At 44.7% G+C, this 25,296-nt stretch overlaps 1 protein-coding gene, 1 non-coding gene and 1 pseudogene across 2 annotated transcripts in view; 1 reads left to right on the top strand and 2 right to left on the bottom strand.

Moving 5' to 3' along the window:
* The window catches only part of DNAH9 (dynein axonemal heavy chain 9), a 376,944-nt gene that overhangs the window by 122,398 nt on the left and 229,250 nt on the right, over nucleotides 1-25,296 (bottom strand). Inside the window, exons 46-49 of the mRNA XM_015118601.3 lie at nucleotides 21,334-21,476; nucleotides 20,801-20,962; nucleotides 20,372-20,605; nucleotides 3,554-3,814 (exon numbers count right to left, since the gene is read on the bottom strand). Coding sequence (XP_014974087.3) covers nucleotides 3,554-3,814; nucleotides 20,372-20,605; nucleotides 20,801-20,962; nucleotides 21,334-21,476 — 800 coding nt within the window. The remainder of the gene's footprint in view (nucleotides 1-3,553; nucleotides 3,815-20,371; nucleotides 20,606-20,800; nucleotides 20,963-21,333; nucleotides 21,477-25,296) is intronic.
* LOC114673058 (B-cell CLL/lymphoma 7 protein family member C pseudogene) lies at nucleotides 13,775-16,075 on the top strand (annotated as a pseudogene).
* On the bottom strand, nucleotides 14,841-14,911 carry MIR762-2 (microRNA mir-762-2). The gene has a single exon (NR_038467.1). It is a non-coding gene; the product is annotated as a microRNA mir-762-2 (primary transcript).

The raw sequence follows: 25,296 nt of genomic DNA, 5'->3' as shown, positions 1-25,296 counted from the left end.
CCCATTATGGTTATATCAAACTTTTAGTTAAATTAACACTCAGTATGCCCATGAATATAACTATTGTTCACTTTGGATTAATTTTCTTTCTTGTATATCTTAATTTTTTCTGAAATTAATGAATGCCTTTATTATTTGCTTCCTGATGAGGTGACTTTGGGCCAACACTTGAAAGAACAGCAGGGAACCATGGAGATACTTGGAAGATAAACCTTCCATGCAGAGGCAAGCACTAGTTCAAAGGTCCTGGGGTGGGACTGTGCTTGCAGTGTTTAAGACCAGCAAGAAGGCTGGCGTGGGTGGAGTAGAACGGCAAAAGGAAGAGTGGTAACTGATGCGGGAGAGGTGGCACAGGCAAAATAATGGAGGGCCTTTTAGGCTATGGTGACATCTTTGGGTTTTATTCTGAATGTGATGGGAAACCATGGAAGATTCTGAACACAGAGAAGACATGGTCAAACACCTGTTTTTACAAAAAGATTACTCAGACTACTGTAATGGGCAAAGACCGTGTTGGAGTACGGGTGGGAGCAGAGAGAGCAACTTACAGGCTATTGCCATAGTTCAAGGCAGAGATGATGGTGGCTTGGACCCAAGTGTTAGCAGCATATAAAAAAAATCCAAAGCATTTGAATTTTGGATATACCTTGAAAGTAGTTTGTAGATTGGATGGGAGTGTAAAGTGACATGAAGAACCTGTTAATTCCCGTTTGTCCCTCTCTAATTATAGGGAAAAGAAACTGAGGAATTAGGGACTTCAGTGACTTGTACCAAGCTATACACTAGTTCGAAGACAGCATCTATCATATTACCTGGCACATAGTAGGCACTTATTAAAAATGAATTTTACTTCTGTTGTCTAGACTTCAAATCCAGTGTGATCATCAGTATTCTATTCCATCACTTCTCAAGTTACGCACCTATTATTTATTTCAATCTATCAATTAATCAAATTAACCAAACAGTATTTATTAATGTTCATTTTGTTTGCAGTTTTGTGGAAACAGAAGTGATAACTCTGGTTATGACAACATCACCACCATTACCACCACCAACAACAAATATTTACTGAGTGGCTATCATCTGTTAGCTACTTTTCACACACTAATCTCATTTAATCCTTGAAACGATGTAATGGGGACGGTATTACCATTACTTCCATTTCACAGACGAGAAAACGGAAGCTCTGAGAAGATAAAATTATTCCCAGAGTTGGCCAGGTGCGGTGGCTCATGCCTGTAATCCCAGCACTTTGGGAGCCCGAGGCGGACAGATCACAATGAGGTCAGGAGATGCAGACCACCCTGGCTAACACGGTGAAACCCTGTCTCTACTAAAAATACAAAAAATTAGCCAGGCGTTGTGGCAGGCGCCTGTAATCCCAGCTACTCTGGAGCCTGAGGCAGGAGAATGGCGGGAACCCAGGAGGCGGAGCTTGTAGTGAGCCGAGATCGTGCCACTGCACTCCAACCTGGGCAACAGAGCGAGATTCCGTCTCCAAAAAAAAAAAAAAAAATTATTCCCAGAGCCATGAAGTTAGTAAGCAGTGCAGCCAGTATTTGAACTATGGTCATCTTAGGAAATATAAAGCCTGTGTCAAAAGAGCTTATGAAAGACGTTTGTCTTCTCGGCAAGGAATGATCAGTGAACAAGACATGAAGGTGTGTAAATAAAGTGGTTCTATCTTTTGTGTTCTGGAAATCAGAAACAGAACACAAGGATCTGGAATGTAAGGTTGATTTTGAAATTTGGGTAAGATTTAGACGGAATGAAAGGAGAGGGGCCCTAAATGAGGAAGAGGGAGGGTACAGTCTAATCAAAGGCCTACAGATGAGCAGAGTGTTGCTGTGAGGGGCCAGAGAGAAGCCCGTCTGGCTGGAGGAAAGCTTCAGGCTCAGAAACAGTGGCACAGCCAGGTAACATTCTCATCCTGGCCTACCCAATGATATGGCAAATTCCTATTGGAGAAATTTTGTGTTTTTCATTGCAGTAGAGGCTCATTTAAGAACTTGATTGGACTTGGACACCCTTACTTTTAGGGCTTCCCTATACCACATCACAAAAAATACAAAAATGCACTCACAGCTCACATTAAATATAATTGTTTTTATAACCATATGTAATAGGATTTTACAATGTGCCTAGTTGAGGCACTGAGCCAATAGATGCTACATTCCAAAGTGAGGTATGAGGGTACTATGCAGAATTCAAGAAGGCTTCAGAAGATGAGCTTTTTTGACTCCAACCCTTTACTCTAACTGAGGATATAAGAGAGTCAGGAAGTTAGAGATTAAGAGGAAATTTTCATGAGGATTACTGGTGTGTCCCACCCACCTTGCCTTCAAGGGAGGATGTGGGGCAGCCACCTCTTTTCGCAGAAAATATGGAAGGAGGGACTTCAGAAAGACTACTCAGTGAGCTTAACATGTTTCTCCTGCAGTTTGACTGGCACAGGGGACTGGGTGCCCTAACTTATATCCCAGAAATCTGGAGTGCATACAAATAGCGGGCTAGCCCTGAGACATGTGGGCAGAGTATTCGGCATGGGAGGCCTCTTAGAGCTTGCTCGGGGCAAGGTGGCGTGGGAATCTCCAGCGGACCAGATGTGAGCCACTTGCATGGCTGAGCCGCCATAGGTTGTTTTAGAACTTGCCTAAGTGTTTCGTTTGAAGGAAGAAAGGGAATTGCCAGACTCTTGGGAGAAGGCAGAGAAAGCAGTCTGTAGGGGTGAGGTCCCCAGTGACTGGTAGAGCATCTCCAAAAAACATATGTGAGCATCTCAACAGAAGAGGGGGCAGCTTTCTGTCCATCTCTGGTGCCAACTCATAATGACTTGAGTCTGACTGCCCCCTTTTTTCCTTCCACCTTTGCCTCTCAGCCATGGTTATCCAAGTGGGAAAAAAAGTTAAAATGAAAAATGAGAAAACAGTGGCTTAGCCTCGTGCCCTCCCCACCTTCCTTCCAGAGTAAATTTATGAGTTTAATTTAGTTGACATACAGTTATGTGGTTGCCACTTAATGAAATACTTACCAATTTTGATTTCATAGATTAAAAAGTATATTTTGAGGCTAACATCTTATTTTATTGTCTTTTCTTAAACATTTAACAAAAGAACCTTAGAGGGCTCGTGTGTCCCACAGAACCTAACGGGCAAGATGGTCCTGGGTTACTGGAGAAGGAAGATCTCTGGGATTGGATTTTGAAGATGTAAATTCAAGTCTCTGCTCTATTATCTAAGTTTATGGCTCTGGCCTAGTCCGTCCTCCTCCCTGGGCCTTGGTTTTCTTATATGTGAAGTGAGGAGTTTGGATCAGATGACTTTTCACGTTCTAGATGGTTCTAAGATTCCCATCTCTGGGTTTCATTGGTAGCTCGTGGAACTGAACAGACAGTCCTAAGAAATATTTGCTTGCTTAATGAGTAAATCAGCGACAGCTGGAGCCCACCCTAAACCCTCCCAACACTGGCCTTGCATCTCTTGGGAATGCCAAGGTGGTCTCTGGGTCTACCAGCCCCTGAAAGATGAGCACGTATGGCAGACAGTCCTCTTACCTTGTTGAGGGTGTTTAGGGCTGCCTGCGCTGCCATGAGTGCTGGCTCTGCCTTTGCCAGGTCCTCCTCACAGTCCTTCTGCTTCTGTTTCACCTCTAGCATGATGAGGGCCACCTTCTGCTCCTCCTCATCTGCCATGGCTTTCTCTCTGCTCACTTTGTCAGTCTCCACACCCACCACCTGAATCAGTTTGTCTGCATCTTCATTTTTCTGCTTCAGCTCCACTTCCTGGGTGGCCAACTTGGTTTTCAGATCATCCACCTGTGTTGGAGAAGCACGGGACCTATCAGGAGTCATGACCAAAGGGACTGTGGGAACTGGACTAGTCACTGGCCTATTGGGCATGACCTGAGGACCCAACTCTGTGGAGCAGAACAGATGACAGCTCCTGATACAAAGGTACAAAGCTGTGCTCTCGGATGGGACCAGGCTCCCCTACCTGGGTTTCTTTCCCAGGAACTCTGGATGTCCTCTCTCCACCATAGTAAATGTGCTGGAATATTCTAAATTACATGTGTCCTGACCTTTCTTTTTTATTTCTTCTTTCTTTTTTTGAGACGGAGTCTCACTCTGTCACCCAGGCTGGAATGCAGTGGCGTGATCTCGGCTCACTGCAACCTCCGCCTCCTGGGTTCAAGAGATTCTCCTGTCTCAGCCGCCCAGGTAACTGGAACTACAGGCATGTGCCACCAAGCCAAGCTAATTTTTGTATTTTTAGTAGAGACGGAGTTTCACCATGTTGGTCAGGCTGGTCTCGAACTCCTGATCTCACGTGATCTGTCAGCCTTAGCCTCCCAAAGTGTTGAAATTACAGGCGTGAGCCACACACCTGGCCCTGACCTTTCTCCTTGATGACAAAATGGCTTAGGCTGCTTCTCGCTGACATTGGTAGCTATAGCTTATAAAGCTTCATGTACTTAACATAATACTTTTCACAGAGTAGGCCCTAATTTAATTAAAAGTGGCAAATGTGGAGTGTGCCAAAGATTTAAACAAGACACAAAAAGGGAATGTCTACTGTGAATCCTGAGAGACTGAATGTCCACATGGACAATGACAGACCATATATAAAAACTGACCTCTGATCCACAATCTGAAGCAACCTGCCCAGGAACCAACCCCTTTTCTACAATAACCAGCCCAGGAAGCCAGCTTGCTAAGTCAGACTTGTAGGAAGTCGGACTTCTATCTCTAGTAATATTCCAGGAAGACAAACAAAAACTCCTATAGCAATTGGCTCCAAATGGCCAGGACTTGATTAATGATAAACAACTTCCTTAATTTTTATCCCTGCTTCCAACCGTGGACCAACCAGAGAAAGCCAAACATGCTCCCCTAACCAATCACATAGAACACTGGACTTCCAGTGAGCCCGCCTACCGCAGGGCATACTGGAAGCCTTCCCTGTTTTGACTATAAAGTTTTTCTACTTTTCTGCCTGCCTTTGAGTGGCTAAGCACAAGTGATGGTGGCTGACTTTCTTGCTAGAGCCAGCTCTGAATAAACAGCCTTTGATTGTTCTCATGTGATTGGTCATTTGTTTACACAATCCTTACTAGAAATAGATGGCCAGATTAAAGTGGAACAGTAAGAGTCCCAGTGGCCAAGGCCAGCTGAGTTTCCCATCCAGCCCAGCCTCTGAAGTCATATGTCACCTGGAGGCAGTAATAAAGTGATGGGACTATCAGCACCTGAGAAAACATCTATTCTGCTCATGAGCTGGGAGGGAAGGACAGTTTTCTATCTACATTCAGATCAGCTGAGTGATGTGATCCCTGGACCAGCAGCATCAGCATCACCTGGGAACTTGTTAGAAATGCAGACACTCAAGTCTTAATCCAGATGTACTGAATCAGAAATTCTGGGGGTGGCAATCTGTTTTAGCAGTGACTCTGATGCCCATCTAGGTTTGAGTGTCTTGGCCTAGTGTAATGGCCTTTTCAGATGCAAAGGAAAGACACAGACCTATTTATTTCTAGAAAGTAAAGAAGCTATTTGTATTTGCAATATGGTCCATAAACTTTACATTCCAGAACGGCCTCTTGCCTCTCATTTTTCTGCAGTCTATTTCACGCAACAACCAAAGGTTACTTCAGAGCTCCTGGAACACGTCAAACACATTCAAATGCTTTGTGATGCAAAATGCACAAGGGGAAAAATAAAACTGAGGCTTAGACGCTGCTGATAACTCCCTTTTCATGGCAGATCAAAAGAAAAGGAAAGAAAAGGGAAAAAAGAGAATGCTCTTTAATTTTGTGTATTCACAGAAACAGGAGACATTGTGTTAACCTCAAATGGAGGCCTGCTCCCTACAACTCGTCTTATATTCACGAGTTGAAAGGTTAATCCGTTTCCATCTCCCGTTGTTCAGCTGCAGAGAGTTATTTCTACAGGGACAAAGATGCAATTGTAAATCAAAATGATTGAGCGGCATAATCACTTCAGTCAGCAAACACACCAGTAACTTTTTGTTCCTTTTTAAATCTTGGGAGATCTGAGAAAATTGAAGTGGCTTTTTTTTTTTGGTTGTTTTGTTTTGTTGATTGCAGATATGGCTTATGACCTCAAGCCCAAGGTAAATAGCCACCAGCACTGTGAATAGGAGCTTCACAGCTCTTAAACCATGTCGTGGAGTGACAGGAGGGTCCCATCAGTCAGAATTAGGGCTCCCCCAACCAAGCTTCAGAGGACGCATAACTCAGGTTCATTTTATGGTTCTTCTGCAATAGAATGAGAAGTTGAAATGGTCACTTTACATCTTTCTCTTCTCCCTTATTTAAAACATCCCAGCTATACTTTGGAGGTCTCTTTATTTAGACACACCCACACTTGGATGGGAAGGTTGAGAGGGAGCATGCCATAAACACAGGAGAGACCCTTTTCCTCAGCCCTGCTGGTCCCCTGAATCGGGACCATAGTAAATGGTGCTGAGTGAGTGCGGTGACAATGCAGTGGTGGTGGGTGACCCTCCCTTCTTCAAGGAACCAGGCACATGACGCTAAAGAGAGCAGTCAGGCTTCCCACGATGTTTCTGCAGTGCTCCAGTCAGCTGGGGCATAAAACTGAGAAGGAACTAGAAGAACTGAAAAGGATTGTTTTCCCTGCATTGCCTATGGGGGAGAACTCTCTTTCTTCAGGCAGCTCTAGGATTTGGGGAAAGATGGGATAGCATCACTGGTGCCAGAGAAAGAGAAGCAGCCCAGGGCAGTCAGCAGCAATAAATACTCCACTGAGGGCTGGAGACTGTTACAGTTTGGATATTTGACCCTCCAAACCTCATGTTGAAATTTGATCCCCTATGTTGGAGGTGGGGACAAGTGGAAGATATTTGTGTCATGGAGGTGGGACCATCATGAAGAGATGAATGCCCTTCCTGTGGGGGTGGGTGAGTGAGTTCTCACTTTATTAGTTCCCTTGAGAGCTGATTATTTTTAAAAAGCCTGGCACCTCCCTCCCCTCTCTCTCTTGCCTCCTCTCTTGCCATGTGATATCTGCACACATTAGCTCCACTTTCCCTTCCACCATGGAAAGAAGCAGCTTAAGGCCTTCATCAGATGCAGACATTGGTGCAGTGCTCTGTGTAGAGCCTGCAGAACCATGAGCCAAAGAAACCTCTTTTCTTTATAAATTGCCCAGCCTTAGGTATTCCTTTAGCACAACATAAACTGGACTAAAACAGAAACTTAGAGATATTTTCCTGCTTACTCTGTGTCCATATAGTCATCCAACACTTTCTGATACGAATTTGCATTTCAAGGAAGCTTTCCTTTTAGATACAGATGTCCTACCTAGGCCTGTAATATTTGCCTGCCTAATAAATGTTCACTTTTATTCTGGTTACTTAGTTTAAGTTTCCTTTGGAGAACTCCCACTTCCAAATCCTTATAGTTTCACTGGGGTATTCCAGCTGTCATTTGATCCTGCCTTGCCCATTGAGAGTATCCAAGTCACAGAGATTCTTCAGCTATGGGAAAACTGAGATGTACAGAATATCATGCAAGTCTCTAGCTCCAGCCCTGTTCAAATTAAGCTCTATCTCTGAATTTTCAGTTATACGAACCAATTCATTCATTTTATTTTGTCGTTTTGCCTAAACCAACTTTAGTTGGATTTTCACTGGTTGCCATCAAAAAGGTCTTGATAACTACATCATGTAATCTCAAGATTTTCTCTTTCCTCTCTTTACTTTCCCTCCCATCCCTTCCCATCTTCCCTTCATTTTTAGTTTTTTCTCACTAAATGAATTTGAGTTAGAATTTTCAGTTACAACCAAAAGAATCCTAATACGTCATCATGAATTATGAAACTTTCAACTTCAGGTAAGTTTGATGACCTGAGACTCTTTGAAAACCCCAAGATAAACTGAATTTAAATGTCCAGATTGACAGATGTGTAGCTGAAGTCCTATATGTAGGCAATTGGCAATGACCTTCAGGTCTTTTATAAACATTTCTTCAATCCAACAACCCTCTCTTCCTCATGACTACACCTGAGTTAGATGTAGGTGCTGGGAGGACTGTGGTCTCTGAGCAATGCCAATGAGGGACAAGTGAAACGCAAGTCAGGAAAGGGGGACCTGGCAATGTCAAGAGAAAGGATGCAATGACATCAGCTGTGAGACTTCAGCTGACACTGATGCAAAAACAGAAGATACCACCTACAGATCTGGTTGGACCAGCATTTGTCACCAGAGCCAGTGAGAACTGGAGGGGTCCGCCAGGATGTTTCGTCACACCTTTGGAAACCCAAGCCCACCACAGAGAGAAGAAGGAGGAAAAGACCCTCCAGAGGGAAACAGGCCTGTGGGAGAGTTTTAACTCTGAACTGACTGCTCCCCAAAGACTAAGTTTTTAACTTGATGTGACTACGTCACAATGCAATGCAAGATTAATATTAAGAGCTTTCTACTCTTAAATGAATAAGATGGATCCAGAGCCATGTTGAATTCAGCTACAGAAAAATAAAGTTACATTTACGATCAGCTCTAAGAATGAAATTATAAGACTAAAGTTTATGAACTTTGACCAGGTGTGGTGGCTCATGCCTGTAATCCCAGCACTTTGGAAGGCCCAGGCAGGAGGATCACCTGAGGCCAAGAGTTTGAGACCAGCCTGGCCAACATGGTGAGACCTACTAAAAATACAAAAATTAGCTGGGAGTGGTGGCACGTGCCTGTAGTCCCAGCTACTTCAGAGGCTGAGGCATGAGAATCATTTGAACCTGGGAGGCAGAGGTTGCAGTGAGCCAAATCAGGCCACTACACTCCAGCCTGGGTGACAGAGCGAGACTCAGACTCAAAAATGAATAAATAAATAAATAAATAAATATATAAGTAATTAAATAAGTTCCTGAAGTTAACAATTGTTAATTTTCGTCACTATTACAATTATCATTACTACTTCTAACACAATTATCATTGCTAAATAGATTTGTCTTTTATCTGAGCTAAGGCCATAACATTCATTTTGTCTCCTCCCACCAGATTACTAGCATCAAAACCTCTCATAATCAAGCAGTAGGATACCAACATAAAATAACTCAAGTCCTTAGCCTTATACCACTATTTTCATGGTATACTTCGGTCTTTTTATACCAAAGGAACAACTGCAGATTAAGAGTTTATTACAGAGATAGGAACCATAGATACCATTTTTACTAGAAGAGTCATTACTATAACCATTGCTAAGTGTTTATGGAATGAATACCATGTGCACAATATTGCTGAGAATTATCCCCCACCCCCACTCTGAGCTCGCAGGTGATGTTGGGACTGATCAATGTTAATTTGCCTCTCCACCCATCATCTATTCACCTATCCATTTATTCTCCCATTTGTAGGGTGCTTGCCATGTGTCAGTTCCTGATGCTAAAAGATAAATGAATCCTGGTCTCTGCCCTTGAAGGACTAATAGCAGCAGAGCTTGATAGATGCAGGAGAGGAGACGTAATTCAAGGATGGAACCAGAGAGAAGGGAATGCATAACTGCTCAGAGTTTAGAAAGGGCTTCTGGAGCAGCGGGGAACAAATTGTTCAGGTCTTGGAAGTGATGACAAGGTGGGGGCACATGTAAAGATACAGAGATGTGAACCAGTTGTAGAGTTTTGGGGGCACTGCAAGAGTACTGTTGGACTCTAGGGTACAGTGTGGTAGAACTGAGGAAGAAAAGGATGCAGAAATATGCAAGGGTAGTGCTGGTCTAGGATGCCACTAGCACACGGTCTGGGGAACTAAACAGAATGCTATTCATTCAGTAATTTATTCATTCAACAAATATTTAATGAGTGCCCACTTTGTTCGGGCACTATCTTTTTTTTTTTGAGACAGAGTTTCACTGTTGTTGCCCAGGCTGGAGTGCAATGGCACAATCTCAGCTCACTGCAACCTCTGCCTCCCAGGTTCGAGTGATTCTCCTGCTTCAGCCTCCCGAGTAGCTGGGATTACAGGCACACGCCACTGTGCCTGGCTAATTTTTATATTTTTGTAGAGACAAGATTTCACTGTGTTGGTGAGGCTGGTGTTGAACTCCTGACCTCAGGTGATCCACCCGCCTTGGACTCCCAAAGTGCTGGGATTACAGGTGTGAGCCACCACGGCCAGCCTCTGATTTATGTTCTAAATTGACCACTCTGGCTGCTCAGCTGAGAATAGACTACAGAGGGGGCAAGAGTAGAAGCAAATAAACTAGTTAGAAGGGTCTTGTGGCTATGAAGGTAAAAGATATCCGTGACTCAGCAGCAGTGCTTTGAAGAGGGTGAGACATGGTGGGATTCTGGGCATATTTTGAAGTCAGAGTCAATAGTGATCTTCTCATGGTTTGGGTATGGGTGTGAGAGTAAGAGGAGAGGAAGAAGAACCAAGGATGTGGATCACCTGAGGTCAGGAGTTCAAGACCAGCCTGACCAATATGATGAAACCCCGTGTCTACTAAAAATACAAAAATTAGCTAGGCATGGTAGCACATGCCTGTAATCCCAGCTACTTGGGAGGCTGAGGCAGGAGAATCACTTGAACCTGGAAGGCAGAGGTTGCGGTGAGCCGAGATTGTGCCAATGCACTACAGCCTGGGTGATAGAGTGAAGCTCCATCTCAAAAAAAAAAAAAAAGAAGAAGAAGAACCAAGGATGATCCCAAGAACTTTCGCCTGTGTGGGTAATAGAGTTTGAATATACGTCCCTGAGAAATTTCATGTCAAATTGTCAAATGTTGGAGGTGGGGCCTGGCAGGAGGTGACTGGAACATGGGGTATAGGTCTCATGAATGGTTTAGCACCATCCCCTTGGTACTGTCCTTGTGAGAGTGAGTTCTTGTGAGATGTGGTCATTTAAAAGTGTGTGGCACCTCCTCTCCAACTCTTGGTCTTACTCTCATTCTTACCATGTAAGATGCTTAGTCCCCCTTCACTTTCCTCTATCAGTAAAAGCTCCCTGAGGCTTTCACAGAAGCCATGCAGATGCCAGTGTTAATGCTTCCTGTACAGCCAGCAGAACTGTGAGTCAATTAAACTTCTTTTCTTTATAAATGACCCAGCCTCAGGTATTTTATAGCAATGCAAGAACGGCCTCACATAGTGGGTGCTGCTGGATTGAGAGTTCAGTTTGTTGAAATCATCCAGGTAAGAAGGTGTAAATCAAGACGTTGAAAGTAGGGACTTGGCTGGGCATGGTGACTCACACCTGTAATCCCAGCACTTTGGGAAGCTGAGGTGGGTGGATCACTTGAGGTCAAGAGATCGAGACCATCCTGGCCAACATGGGGAAACCCCGTCTCTACTAAAAATACAAAAATTTGCTGGGCATGGTGGCAGGTACCTGTAGTCCCAGCTACTGGGGAGGCCGAGGCAGGAGAACTGCTTGAACCCAGGAGGCGGAGGTTGCAATGAGCCAAGATCACGCCACTGTACTCCAGCCTGGGCGATACAGTGAGGAAAGAAAGAGAGAAAGAGAGAAAGAGAGAGAGAGAGAGAAAGAGAAAGAGAGAAAGAAGAAAGGAGGGAAGGAAGGAAGGAAGGAAAGACTCAAGAGGACAGAATTGAGAGATATTTAGAAAACATAGAGAATTTATTAATTTTTAAAGGTGGGAACTGAGGAAAGGGAAGAGTCTAAAATTACCCCCCAGCTTCCAGCCTAGGGAACTGGATAGATGGAAGTATCATTCATTGAAGTAGAGAATATAACATAAGAAGGTCATTGTTGATGGTTTCAGATGCTGAATCTGATGCCAATGAGGCAGGCAGTTAGCAGGCAATCAGCATGATTACTTGCAGGCAACTAAAAGCAATGCAAACGAGGCCAAACAGGTTAGCACAAAGACCTATCCCCTAGTAGAAAGGAACTGCTCTAACAGGCTTAACAATAAAGACAGATTGCACACATCCTGCTTTAGGCACAGAAAAGAATGTAACAAAGAAGAAACCAGCTGAAACTGGTTAAATCCAAGATGGCCAAAAACCTGACCAGCTGTCAACCCTTGGCTTCATTATGTCCCTATTACCATAAAATTTCCATGGGGAAACCTCCCACTCCCATCATGCACCTGACACTACGATAGTTTCAGATGAACCATATTTAGTCAAGAAAAGTCCTGATTCAGGGAATTGCATGCCTATTTCCCAGAAAACTCTTCCCTTATTATAGAATATTTTGTGCCTTCATTATGCTTTTCCGTATAGTATGTGAGCCCTCCATGTTGGGCGTGGCTTGTTCTTTTTAGCATGCCGGCATTCCTCTCTTGAGTGTGTGCATAAAGCTTACATACTATCACTTTGGTCTTGCCTTCAAATTCTTTTGTGTGGCAAAGACAAGAACCTGTACTGGCTCCTGGCAAGACCAGGACTTGGGAGGATTCTCCACTGGGTGCAGCTAGAGCTGGAGTCACTTAATGGGATAGCCAGGCATCTCCTTGTTAAATAGAGATCACCTAAAACAGTAACACAGAAACTGTGCTTTCTACAGTTGAAACTAGGCCTCATAAAACTTAGAAACTAGGCCTCATATAGAAAAAATTAACACCAGGTGGCTCTGGATAGGGTCTCACCCTGCCTCGATAGGGTCCCACCCTGATAGGGTCCCACCCTGCCAATTCCGGGAAACAACCTCATGGGGTCCCACTCTGCCAATTCCGGGGGTCCCACCCTGCCTCGAAGTTCCCGGAATCAGCAACTCCAAGAAGAAAACCTCATAAGGTCCTGCTCTAACCAATTAGAACAAGACACCTTGCTCAGGCCATAGCTAGACCCAATTACCACGCGCCTAAAGCTTTGTTTGAATTTCGCGCCCTAAGCTGTGTTTGAACTTGTATTTGCCTATATAAATAGCCTGTAACAAGCAGTCGGGGTCCCAGGGCCAACTTAGAGCTTGGGACCCTAGCGCGCTAGTAATAAATAACTCTCTGCTGTGAATCTCGTGTCGGTGATCCTTCGCGGCGACCCCTGCCCAGGAGGGAATCGACAGTTGGGTTCCAACATTTGGTGCGTTGGCCGGGAAGTGGGGTCGTCCGAGGACCCCCGACCCATCCGGCGGAGACCCATCTGGCCCTGGCCACGGACTGCTGACTGAACGGACCCACCAGGTACTTTCGTTTTGTTCTGTCTGTCTTGCCGGCTAACTCTGAACTCTGGGGAGTACTCCTTCTGAATTAAATGGGGAAGGGGGACAGACGTGTCCGGCACCTTCCCACTTTCGCCCTGGGGGATGCCCTGGCGGTAGTCTGGGAGAAGGCTAATGACTCGGTCAGCCTCCTCAAATCTGTAGGCAGGTCGCCCCTGCCGTCTGAATATTTTGTAATCTTGTGGCGCTACTCTCTGGCCGCGCAGCTTCTCCTTACTTGTCTGGTCTTTGTTTTTGTTACTTTTGTTTTGTCCTTGTTTGTTATACGTGGACGAAATAAGACAGACGTTGACGACTCCTTTGTCTCTGACCCTGACTCACTTCCCTGACGTTCGGGCTCGAGCCCACAACCTCTCCATAAAAGTCCGTAAAGGACAATGGCGAAAATTCTGCTCGTCCAAGTGGCCTACCCTCCATGTTGGGTGGCCCCGGGACGGAACATTTGACCTCCCAATTATCTTACAGGTTAAAGCAACGGTGATGGATCCTAGGCCACTCGGACACCCGGACCAGGTGGCCTACATAATTATTTAGGAGGATCTGGTCCGAAATCCTCCCTCTTAGGTGAAACCCTTCCTGCATTCCCCTTCCCCATCCCAATCTACCCTCCTTGCCTTAGAAGCCCCAAAGAATCGGAATCCGGACCCACATAAGCCAGTCCTCCCAGATGAACCCCAGAGGGACCTCCTCCTTCTCGACCCCCTGCCTCCTCCACCTCAAAACCCCCTTCTGGAACCTCCACCTTACGCTTCACCCTTGCCCCCTGTCTTGTCCCCAGCTCTTTCCTCTACCGCCTCGGCCCCTACCCTTTCTCTAACTTCTCCCTCGGCCCCTCCCTCCACCCCGTCTCCTTCTCCAGCCCCGCCCAAACTCACCCCTCGGACGCCGCCGCCGACACCTCCTCGTCTCCGCTTTCGGCGGACTGAGGACCCAGAAGGCCCTTCCACTTAGCAATCCTCCCTTTTTCCCTTCCGTACCGTCACGGTCCAGTATTGACCTCTATAACTGGAAGACCCATAACCCTTCCTTTTCCCAAGACCCTCAGGCCCTAACCTCGTTAGTAGAATCCATTCTCCTCACCCACCAGCCCACCTGGGATAATTGCCAGCAACTCCTGCAGGTCCTCTTAACCACTGAAAAAGGCAGCGAGTCCTCTTGGAGGCCCGGAAAAACGTGCCAGGACCAGGAGGCCTCCCAACCCAACTTCCCAATAAAATAGACGAGGGATTTCCCCTCACCCGCCCGGACTAGGACTATGAAACGGCACCAGGTAGGGAGAGTCTCCGAATCTATCGCCAGGCTCTGTTGGCGGGTCTCAAAGGGGCAGGAAAACGCTCCACAAATTTGGCCAAGATAAGAAAGAAACCCCTGAGGAAAGGGAAGCCAGGTTAGCGAAGGAACAGATAGAGCGAGAGGATCGTAAGAACCGAGTAAAGGATAAGCATTTAACAAAAATCCTGGCGGCAGTTGTGAGAAAGAAAGGACCAGGGAGAGGGAAAAAAGCGGAGGCGGCCAAAAGTGGAAAAAGACCAGTGTGCCTACTGCAAAGAACAGGGGACTCGCGGAGGCGTTAAGGACGAAAGAGGGCGCGGCCAACTCCCAGGGGGACAGCAGGCCGAGAGCGTGGCGCCCGGGCCTGGCGCCAAGCCTGAGCCCGCCAGACGGGAGGCGGCCCCGCCGCGGGCTCGGCTCCGGCCCCAGCCCCGCCAGCATGGCCGGCCGGACCGTACGGGCCGAGACCCGGAGCCGGGCCGAAGATAACATCAAGAAGGTAATGGCGACCATCGAGAAGGTCCGGAAATGGAAGAAGCAATGAGTGACTGTAGGCGACACTTCCCTTCGTATCTTCAAGTGAGTGCCAGTGGTGGACCCCCAGGAGGAGGAGCGAAGGCGGGCAGGTGGCGGGGCAAAGAGATCCCGTGGCCGGGAACGTCGGGGCAGGGGCGCCAGTCCCCGAGGGGGTGGCCCTCTCATCCTGCTGGATCTCAATGATGAGAACAGCAACCAGAGTTTCCATTCGGAAAGTTCCCTGCAAAAAGGCACAGAGCCCAGTCCTGAGGGCAGCCCCCAGCCCAGCCGCCCTGTGTCACCTGCCGGACCCCCAGAAGGAGTCCCTGAAGAGGCTCAGCCCCCACGGCTGGGCCAAGAGAAAAATCCCGGGGGCATAACTGCTGGCAGCACTGACGAACCCCCAATGCTGACCAAGGAGGCCCTGGCAATGATCCAGCAGATGCATGCCTGGACACACTTGAGTAATCGAAAGCTAAAATTACTGATTGAAAAAACTGACTTTCTAATCCCAAAGGCAAGTACCCTCGTAGAACAAGTAACATCTGCCTGTAAGGTCTGTCAGCAGGTAAACGCTAGGGCTACCCGAGTGCCAGAAAGGAAACGAACTCGTGGTAACCGCCCAGGAGTCTATTGAGAAATAGACTTCACTGAAGTAAAACCTCACTATGCTGGATATAAGTACTTACTGGTGTTTGTAGATACCTTTTCAGGATGGGTAAAAGCCTACCCCACCCGGCAAGAAACGGCACACATAGTAGCCAAGAAAATTTTGGAAGAAATCTTTCCTAGATTCGGACTTCCCAAGATAATTAGGTCAGATAACGGGCCGGCCTTCGTTTCTCAGGTAAGTCAGGGGCTCGCCAGGATATTGGGGATTAATTGGAAATTACATTGTGCCTATAGACCCCAGAGCTCAGGACAGGTAAAAAGAATAAATAGAACAATAAAAGAGACCCTTACTAAATTGACCTTAGAGACTGGTTTAAAAGATTGGAGACGCCTCCTATCCTTAGCTCTGTTAAGGGCCCGGAATACGCCTAACCGTTTTGGGCTCACTCCATATGAAATCCTCTACGGAGGACCTCCCCCTTTGTCAACCTTGCTTAATTCCTTCTCCCCCTCCGATCCTAAGACTGACCTACAGGCCTGGCTAAAAGGACTCCAAGCAGTACAGGCCCAAATCTGGGCCCCCTTGGCAGAACTGTACCAACCAGGACATCCACAGACCAGTCACCCCTTCCAGGTGGGAGACTCTGTCTACGTTAGACGGCATCGCACTCAAGGACTAGAGCCTCGGTGGAAAGGACCCTACATTGTTCTCCTGACCACACCCACAGCCATAAAGGTTGACGGAATCTCCACTTAGATCCACGCATCCCACGCCAAGGCTGCTCCAGAGACGTCCGGACCAACACCACTTAAGACATGGAAACTCCGACGCTCCGCGGACCCGCTCAAGATAAGACTCTCTCGTATCTAACTCCTTGCTTATTGTTTGCCCTTCTTCCCTGCGCCGTCTCTAGTGTAGTTTTTGACGCTAACCCCCCACTGGCCATTTAGCCTGACCTGACAGATAATTAATTTTAGTAATCAAGAGGTCTTAAATAAGACCTCCGAGAATACTCCTATAAAGACTTAGTTTCCAGACCTCTATTTCAACCTAAAAAAAAAAAAAAAAAAGAACAGGAAAGATAAAAGACACAGGCCCCCGGTTTACTGGTCCCACAGGAGTCCTATTAAGGACTCCTCAGGATAGACAAAAAAAAAAAAAAAAAAAAAGGGCAGGCTCTGTGCAGCCCTAAAAGAGCAATGTTGTTTTTATGCAGATCATTCAAGAATAGTTAAAAATTCTATGGCAAAACTAAAAAAAGATTAGACAAGAAAAAAAAAGAGAAAAAATCTCAACAAAGTTAGTTTACAAATTAGTACAACCAATCCCCTTGGCTTAGCACCCTAATCTCCACCATCTTAAAACCCCTCATCCTGCTCACGCTCATCCTGACTTTCAGGCCATGCATACTCAACCACTTACTCACCCTTATTAAAAATAGATTACATGCTATAGTTCTGACCCAACAATACCAGACCCTCAGGACTGAAAAAGAGGCTCAAGATTGAGCCTCTGACATAAAAAGAGGAGGGAATGAAACTAGGCCTCATATAGAAAAAATTAACAGCAGGTGGCTCTGGATAGGGTCTCACCCTGCCTCGATAGGGTCCCACCCTGATAGGGTCCCACCCTGCCAATTCCGGGAAACAACCTCATGGGGTCCCACCCTGCCAATTCCGGGTGTCCCACCCTGCCTCGAAGTTCCCGGAATCAGCAACTCCAAGAAAAAAACCTCATAAGGTCCGGCTCTAACCAATTAGAACAAGACACCTTGCTCAGGCCATAGCTAGACCCAATTACCACGCACCTAAAGCTTTGTTTGAATTTCGCGCCCTAAGCTGTGTTTGAACTTGTATTTGCCTATATAAACAGCCTGTAACAAGCAGTCGGGGTCCCAGGGCCAACTTAGAGCTTGGGACCCTAGCACGCTAGTAATAAATAACTCTCTGCTGTGAATCTCGTGTCGGTGATCCTTCGCGGCGACCCCTGCCCAGGAGGGAATCGACAGTTCGGTTCCAACACAGTCTCTGCTCAAAGACCCAGGCTCTGTACAAAAGAGAATACTGGGTTCTGCCCCATGATCAAAGTATTCTTACTATCCCTTACTTCCTGGCAACCATTCTTCACACAGATGGGCCAGCAATTCCCAGAGGATAAATAGATAGGAGGGAGAACAGGGCTGGTGGAGAATGTTGTGAGGGCATGATAGGTGGTGAAGAGAGGAAGGACAATGGGGAGGTGGAAGATGTTTTTAAAAATCTGGTAGTACTGCATTCTGAGATTGTATTCTATGCCGTTTGCTACGGATTCAGAGATTGAAACAAACAGAAAGTGATCAGGAGAAAAGATGTTACCTTTCTATAGCAAAAGTAAACTCCTAGGACCTAGACTGGGATCTGTGTAGCTTACCCTGCCCTGAACTGGAATCCTAAGAAGGGTTTTCATCATCATACAAAGGGAAAGACAGGGGTATCACAGATAATTTGCACATGCCATTTGTTGGCAAACATTGAGTTTGAACTGATCCCATGTTGCCTGAAGGTAAATAAAGAAGAAAAAAAGGTCTATATAAAACTACAGAGCAAAGAATGGAATAGCATAGAAAAAGAAGGAGAAGGAGAAGGAGAAGGAGAAGGAGAAGGGGAAGGGGAAGGGGAAGGGGAAATAGAATAAGAAAAAACTGAAAATGATCCATTACCAGACCTAGGAAAAACATGGAGTAACCTGTTTGGCATTATCAATAGGATAGTTTCTGTGAAACTGTAGCAGAAAAACAGGCCGAAATAAAAAAGCAATAGGATGCATTGAAAAAAGAAAGGATAAAATGAGAAATGGTTGTTAGGAAATTAAAAATTCAATGGCATAATTAAAGTCTTCATTGCAAGCCTAAGAAGCAGAAGCAATATTACACACTATTAAATTAGTATTGGTAAGGGTGAACTTGAAAAGCTCTCCTACAATGTAGAGAAAAAAAGCCAACGGGATGAAAGCAACACATGAGAACGTAATAGATACGGGGCACAGGGACCCCATCCAACTGACTATTGCTCCCAGAGGAGAGACCAGATCTGACGAGTGAAACCATATCACAGAAGGACCATTTCCTGAGCAGAAGAAAGACTACGTGTATAGATTGCGAGGGCTCACTGCATCCCACTAAATGAACTTAAATCCTTTAGGTACATTTAATACTTCTGAATCAAGAAACTGAAGAGGGGCAAAAGGACAAGCCAAAAGGAGAAAGTTCAATAGAACAATTCCACAGGCAAAATGAAAGGCTCAGATAACTACAGGAACACATGATGTCCAAGAATTAGGTGGATCACGATTTCAGTTTAATTGTGCAAATTCATGAAATTTCACCACCTTAATGAGAGGCTGGCTCTGCTGCTGGAGAAGAGAAAATAGAAAGGGGTCATCGAGGAGGCAGTATTTGATGGGCGTGAGCAGAGGCAAAGCAGCTGCAAGAGTTGGCCCCAACTCCCAAGGGAAGATGAGCAAATTGACTGAAATAAACCTGTTCCATTTGGAGGAGTAAACAGAAAAACATAACAAGGACAGGATGACAGGGGCCTTCTTTCTTTTTTTTTCTTTCTTTCTTTTTTTTTTTTTTGAGACGGAGTCTCACTCTGTCATCCAGGCTAGAGTGCAGTGGCGTGATCTTGGCTTACTGCAATCTCTACCTCCCGGGTTCAAGTGATTCTCCTGTCTCAGCCTCCTGAGTAGCTGGAACTACAGGCGCCCGCCACCATGCCCAGAAAATTTTTGTATTTTTAGTAGAGATGGGGTTTCATCATGTTGGCCAGGATGGTCTCAATCTTCTGACCTCAGGATCCGCCTGCCTTGGCCTCCCACAAAGTTGGGATTACAGGTGTGAGCCACCGCACCCGGCCGAAAGGCACCTTCTTTCAATGGCCAACTAGTCAGATAGAGATAGATAACCACTTAGAGATGCATGAAATGAGACAGGACTTTTTGAAAAACTGAGGTTCCAATGGCTCTTTGACAAATAACGGAGTAAGCCAAAACAAACAAAAATGGTATAACCCTGCAGCCATTTCCCATTTCCTTTCACCATTCATTTCTTTTGGTTTTGAGGACGGAAGGGAAGTGAATTGGAGAGGAAAAGGAAGAAATTGCAAAGAGGAAGAGGGAAGACGTGCTTCAGGGGATTCCAGCAGCAATGAGACAGGGTGGATCAGACCTGAGTGGGGGATATGCACTTCTGCTGGGGAACTCAGTCTGAACTTTTTTTTTTTTTTTTTTTTTTGAGACAGAGTCTTGCTCTGTCGCCCAGGCTGGGGTGCAGTGGCCGGATCTCAGCTCACTGCAAGCTCCGCCTCCCGGGTTTAGACCATTCTCCTGCCTCAGCCTCCCGAGTAGCTGGGACTACAGGCGCCCGCCACCTCGCCCGGCTAGTTTTTTGTATTTTTTAGTAGAGACGGGGTTTCACCGTGTTAGCCAGGATGGTCTCGATCTCCTGACCTCGTGATCCGCCCGTCTTGGCCTCCCAAAGTGCTGGGATTACAGGCTTGAGCCACCGCGCCCGGCCCAGTCTGAACTTTTGGTACTGTTTCTGGTGGTAAGGATACTGTTACTATGGATAAGAATAAACTTGAAAAGCTCTCCTACAATGTAGAGAAAAAAGGGATGAAAGCAATACATGAGAACATAATAGACACTGATGACATGGGAGTCCCTGGAAAACCATAAATATTTTTCAGATCTTGATTGTGATCCCTCCAGTTCACTGGAAAAGGCTGCTTCGGCTCCAACTCCCCTGCAGGTGGAGGGAGTGGGACATTGCTCACCTGGGCGGAGGTGCTGTGCAGCTTCAGCAGCCCATTCTCCAGCCGCTCTGTCTTGCACTTGAGCTCTTTTCTGTGCCTGTGCAACAAGCTCTGGTAGAGTCTGATGAACTCCAGAAAGGACTTGGGAGTTGTGTAGTTGTAGCGCTGTTCATTGCTCAGATAAGACTGGGATGTTTGGTTGACACTTGTGTGGACAAAGGCCATGAATTTGCTAATTGACTGCTTTACTGTGGGCTAAAACCAAAGAGCAAGAAATGAAAAGATTATCTCCTGTTGAAGATTAGAGGCTCACCCCTCACCCCACCCATTCCTCCACCATGTGGAAACCTATGCTCCAAGCTTGATCTTTAACCCTGACATCCTGGACATGGAGTTCGTTGTACCCTCATCTGGGAAGGACCTTTAGGAGTGTCTCCTTTTCCCTCTCACCTCAATGCCCTCTGTGTTCTGCAAGAAGCGGAGGCTGACAGACTCCAATGCTTGCTGAGGCCACTCGTGGAACCAGTGGATGGCTGTGCAGTTCACAATGGCTGGGAACTTCCTGCTGCGGACTCTTAGCTTGTTCCCCACAGGGGAGAAACAGAGAGTCACCTGAGAAGTCAGAAGGGTGGGGAGAACCAGGAAGGCATCAGAGAAATACTCACAGAGAGGCAGAGATGGCCTTGGGTTCTCTAGCTCCCGGAAGATTGGGAAGTACATCCAACAGAGACAATATCTGTAAATGCTAGCCAGCCTCACCAGCCAAGAGATCAAAAATGCTGAGACTGCATGATCCACACGGGATGCTGCTGCCCTTAAAGCAGATGAGAAGGGTGTCCTGGCAACTGTGCTCAGGCTGAGAAGGGTGCCGCACACTCACCACCCACTCTAGACAATAAGAACAGTTGTGCCCGAAATATCAATGGAAGCTCCCATGAATCATCTCGGGTCTCTGCCTGCCCCTGTCAGTAAAGGCTCTTTACCTTCAGCTGTCGCTGGACACGATCTATAAAGAACTTCCAACAGTTCTCTCTGTTGTCAACCAGACCCTGGCTCTTGACTTCATTCCTCACATTGCTTATGATGTTTTCGACTTCATCATCAGAGTAGAGATCTGGTATCTCCCCTGGGAAAAAATGGAGCACAGATAGGCAGCCTTGGCATCTCACTAAATGATGCAATCAGACATGGGAAGTTATCCTACCTTGGGACACAGGTCAGTGGTTTTTAGGCCACGTACCAACTCTTTTGCTGGTGAAGCTGGACAGACACCATGTCTACTCCAAACCCAGGGCAGGAGAATGAGTATGTTAATGATTGGAACAGAGGGTAGGGTACCCTCTTGTCCTGAGGTAGACAGTTGGCAGCACAAGAGCCTTCAACTGTCTTCTCTTCTTTTGCTCAAAGCATTTATTTCCTAACTACTGTTTTGCCCTTTTTGTATTGTGCCCTCCAGGAGTTTAATATTTAGCAGGAAACATGGCTAATAGGATCAAAAATAGCTATAAGACCCCCAGTAAAAAGGGCCATACAAACATACAGATAGGTCCATATATTTAACAAGAGCAAGCTATCACTGTTTATGAGAGAAAATGGGGAGAAAGTAGAATTTCATGGTATTTAGTACACGATAGGCAGCACGCCTTAAATTGACGGGGAAAAGATGAACTATTCAATATATGGTACTACATTGGGAAAACTGGGATCTGAAAAGATTATGGTTAGATCTTGATCTTTATTTTTATTCTTTTTTTTTTTTTTGAGATAGAGTTTTGCTCTTGTTGCCCAGGCTGGAGTGCAGTGGTTCAATCTCAGCTCACTGCAACCTCCGCCTCACAGGTTCAAGTGATTCTCCTGCCTCAGCCTCCTGAGTAGCTGGGATTACAGGCACGCGCCACCACGCCTGGCTAATTTTTTTGTATTTTTGTAGAGACAGGATTTCACCATGTTTGGCCAGGCTGGTCTCGAACTCCCGACCTCAGGTGATCCACCCGCCTCAGCCTCCCAAAGTGCTGGGATTACAGGCATGAGCTACCGCACCTGGCCAGATCTTGATCTTATACAGCACACTAGAGTAAATGCCAACTGGATCAATGATTTAACTAAAAAAAGGCAGGAAAATAAGAGAAAAAATGGGGGAAATAATCTCTGAGTGGGGAAGGATTTTCTAACTGTATCTGAATCAACCTGTGTTAAAAGAAAAATAAATTTCATGAATGTATAAAAATTGACCAATCTGACTGCAGAAAAATAAAAATATTTCATGACAAAAATATCACAGGCAAAGTATAGCAATAAGAGCAAAACACAAAGAATAAACTAAGAAAATATGTTATAGTAAAATGGTTAATCTTAATATGTAAAGAAATTCTCTACAAATAAAGAAAAAATCAATAATTCAATAGATAGATGAGGTGAAGGATATGAAAAGAAAGTTCACGGTGAAGGAAATAAAAATTTCTGTTGAACATTAATAGATGCTTCACCTCACTCATAATAACAGAAATATACATCAAAACTACACTTAGTTACTTTTTGTTTGTACAAATGAGGTTAATGAACAAGGACAGTCAATCTCACTCGTAATGAAAATGTATATTAAAACTACACCTTATTATTATTATTATTTTTTACCAGATTGGCAAAAAATCTGAAAGTTAAATGAAAACACTGTATTAATGATGCAGTATGTGAAAGTAAAATTATATGCTTAATCTCCCTGATGAATAACAATTTTAAAAATCCCAACTAAATATGTATAAATTAGTATATGATGACCAAGTGTAAACCCTGTCCTGGAAATGCAAGGAGAAATACTAGAAAAAAAACTATGAAAATAATTTACTACATTAATTGATTAACAAAGTAAAACAATATGACATTGAAATGGATGCGTAAGGTTTCTAAAAACTGCTAGCAAACTAGCAATAAATGAGTTTTCTATTTAATAATAGATATCACCCCCAAACCTACAGCAAACATACCTAATAGTAAAATAAAATATTCTCTTTCAAATCAAGAATATGACAAATATGTCTGCTATGGTGTTTTCTAGTCATCATTATATAGGAGGCTACAAATTGTGCAAAAAGTGAAGAAAAAAATAAAATGTGTAAGGATAGTTAAGGATGTAATAAAACTATTACTGTTCAAAATCTAATTTTCTACTTAGAAAATCTAAGAGAATATTCACGTAAACAACCAGAACTCATAAGAGCATTTAACAACAAGCTTGTTGGATAGAAAATTAATACTGGAAAGGAAATCACATTTTGTACCTCAGCAAAAACAAATTGTTAATTGAAAAGTTATCAATTAAAACACCAAAAAAACCCCTCACAGAGCAGGTAAGTAATAAATATACAAAGGGACGAGCCAGATCTTCATGTGAAAGCTACAGCATACTATTGAAGGGAATAAATGAAACCAGAAATAAATGGAGAGAAATACTGAGTTCATGGAGGGATGATGAGGTATCACCGCTTTCCCAAAAATGCAATTTCAATAAGAAATCAAATCGGTTTCTTTCTTAATTCTGACAAATATTTCCTAAAATTGATACAGAAAAGCAAAGGATGAAAAATGGCATTGTTGAGAAAGAACCAGAAAGAGTGATTTGTTCCACCAGAAATCAAGTCTCCTTATGAAGCTATCTTAGTTAAAACAATGTGAAATTGACACTGGGGTGAATAAATAGAACAATGAGTAAAACACCTAGAAATGGATCCAGATATAAACAGGAAATTGATATGAAAAATCAGGAGGCAGGGACTTTGGGAGGCCAAGGCAGGCAGATCAGGAGGTCAGGAGTTCAAGACCAGCTTGGCCAATATAGTGAAACCCTGTCTCTACTAAAAACGCAAAAATTAACTGGTCGTGGTGGTAGGCGCCTGTAGTCTCAGCTACTCAGGAGGCTGAGGCAGGAGAATCACTTGAACCCGGGAGGCGGAGGTTGCAGTGAGCTGAGATTGCGCCACTGCACTCCAGGCTGGGCTATAGAGAGAGACTCTGTCTCAAAAAAAAAAAAAAAAAATCACGAGGCAGACAAGGGCTGGACTAATTAGTAAGTTATGTTAAGATAATTCAATATTGATATAAAAATATAATTAGATTACTATGTAAAAGTAATTTCCAGGTGAATAAAGACATACATATGAAAAGTAAAACAGTGATAATTGAAAAACCACAGGCAATTATTTTTATGGCATTGGGATAAAACAACATTTGTGAAACAGAGCACAAAAAGCACAGAAAAAAGACGATTACAATATTAAAACTTAATTGGCACAACAAAAGTCAGATATAGACTTCCAAAAGATATTTACAGTCCATATAATGAACAAAAAAATCTAAATATCAAAAACATGTAAAGAATGTCTGAACTTCATAAGAAAAAGACAAAAAGCAAAAGATCCAAAGTGCAAACTAGATCCAAAGTATAAATAGGCAACACATAGAAGAGAAGCAGTAAGGCCAGGCGCTGTGGCTCACGCCTGTAATCCCAGCACTTTGGGAGGCCAAGGCAGGTGGATCATCTGAGGTCGGGAGTTCGAGACCAGCCTGACCAACATGGAGAAATCCCGTCTCCACTAAAAATACAAAAAATTAGCCAAGCAAGGTGGTGCATGCCTGTAATCCCAGCTACTCAGGAGGCTGAAGCAGGAGAATCACTTGAACCTGGGAGGCAGAGGTTGCAGTGAGCCAAGATTGCGCCATTGCACACTCCAGCCTGGGCAACAAGAGAGAAACTCCGTATCAAAAAAAAAAACCAAAAAAAAAAAAAAGAAGAAGAAGAGAAGCAGTAAGAGCCAATAAACGCTCGAAATGATGCTCAGTGTCACCAGTGAAAAGGGAAAGGAAAATAATAGGATTTAATTTCATGCTTACTGGCAAAAATTAATATGTCAGCTAAGCCAAATATTGATGAGGTTAGACAGAAACAGGTG

This window comes from Macaca mulatta, chromosome 16, assembly GCF_049350105.2.
Source record: "Macaca mulatta isolate MMU2019108-1 chromosome 16, T2T-MMU8v2.0, whole genome shotgun sequence".
Taxonomy (NCBI): Eukaryota; Metazoa; Chordata; class Mammalia; order Primates; family Cercopithecidae; genus Macaca; species Macaca mulatta.
Note: the sequence above shows the minus strand (reverse complement) of the source record. Positions and strands in the feature narration are given on the sequence as shown.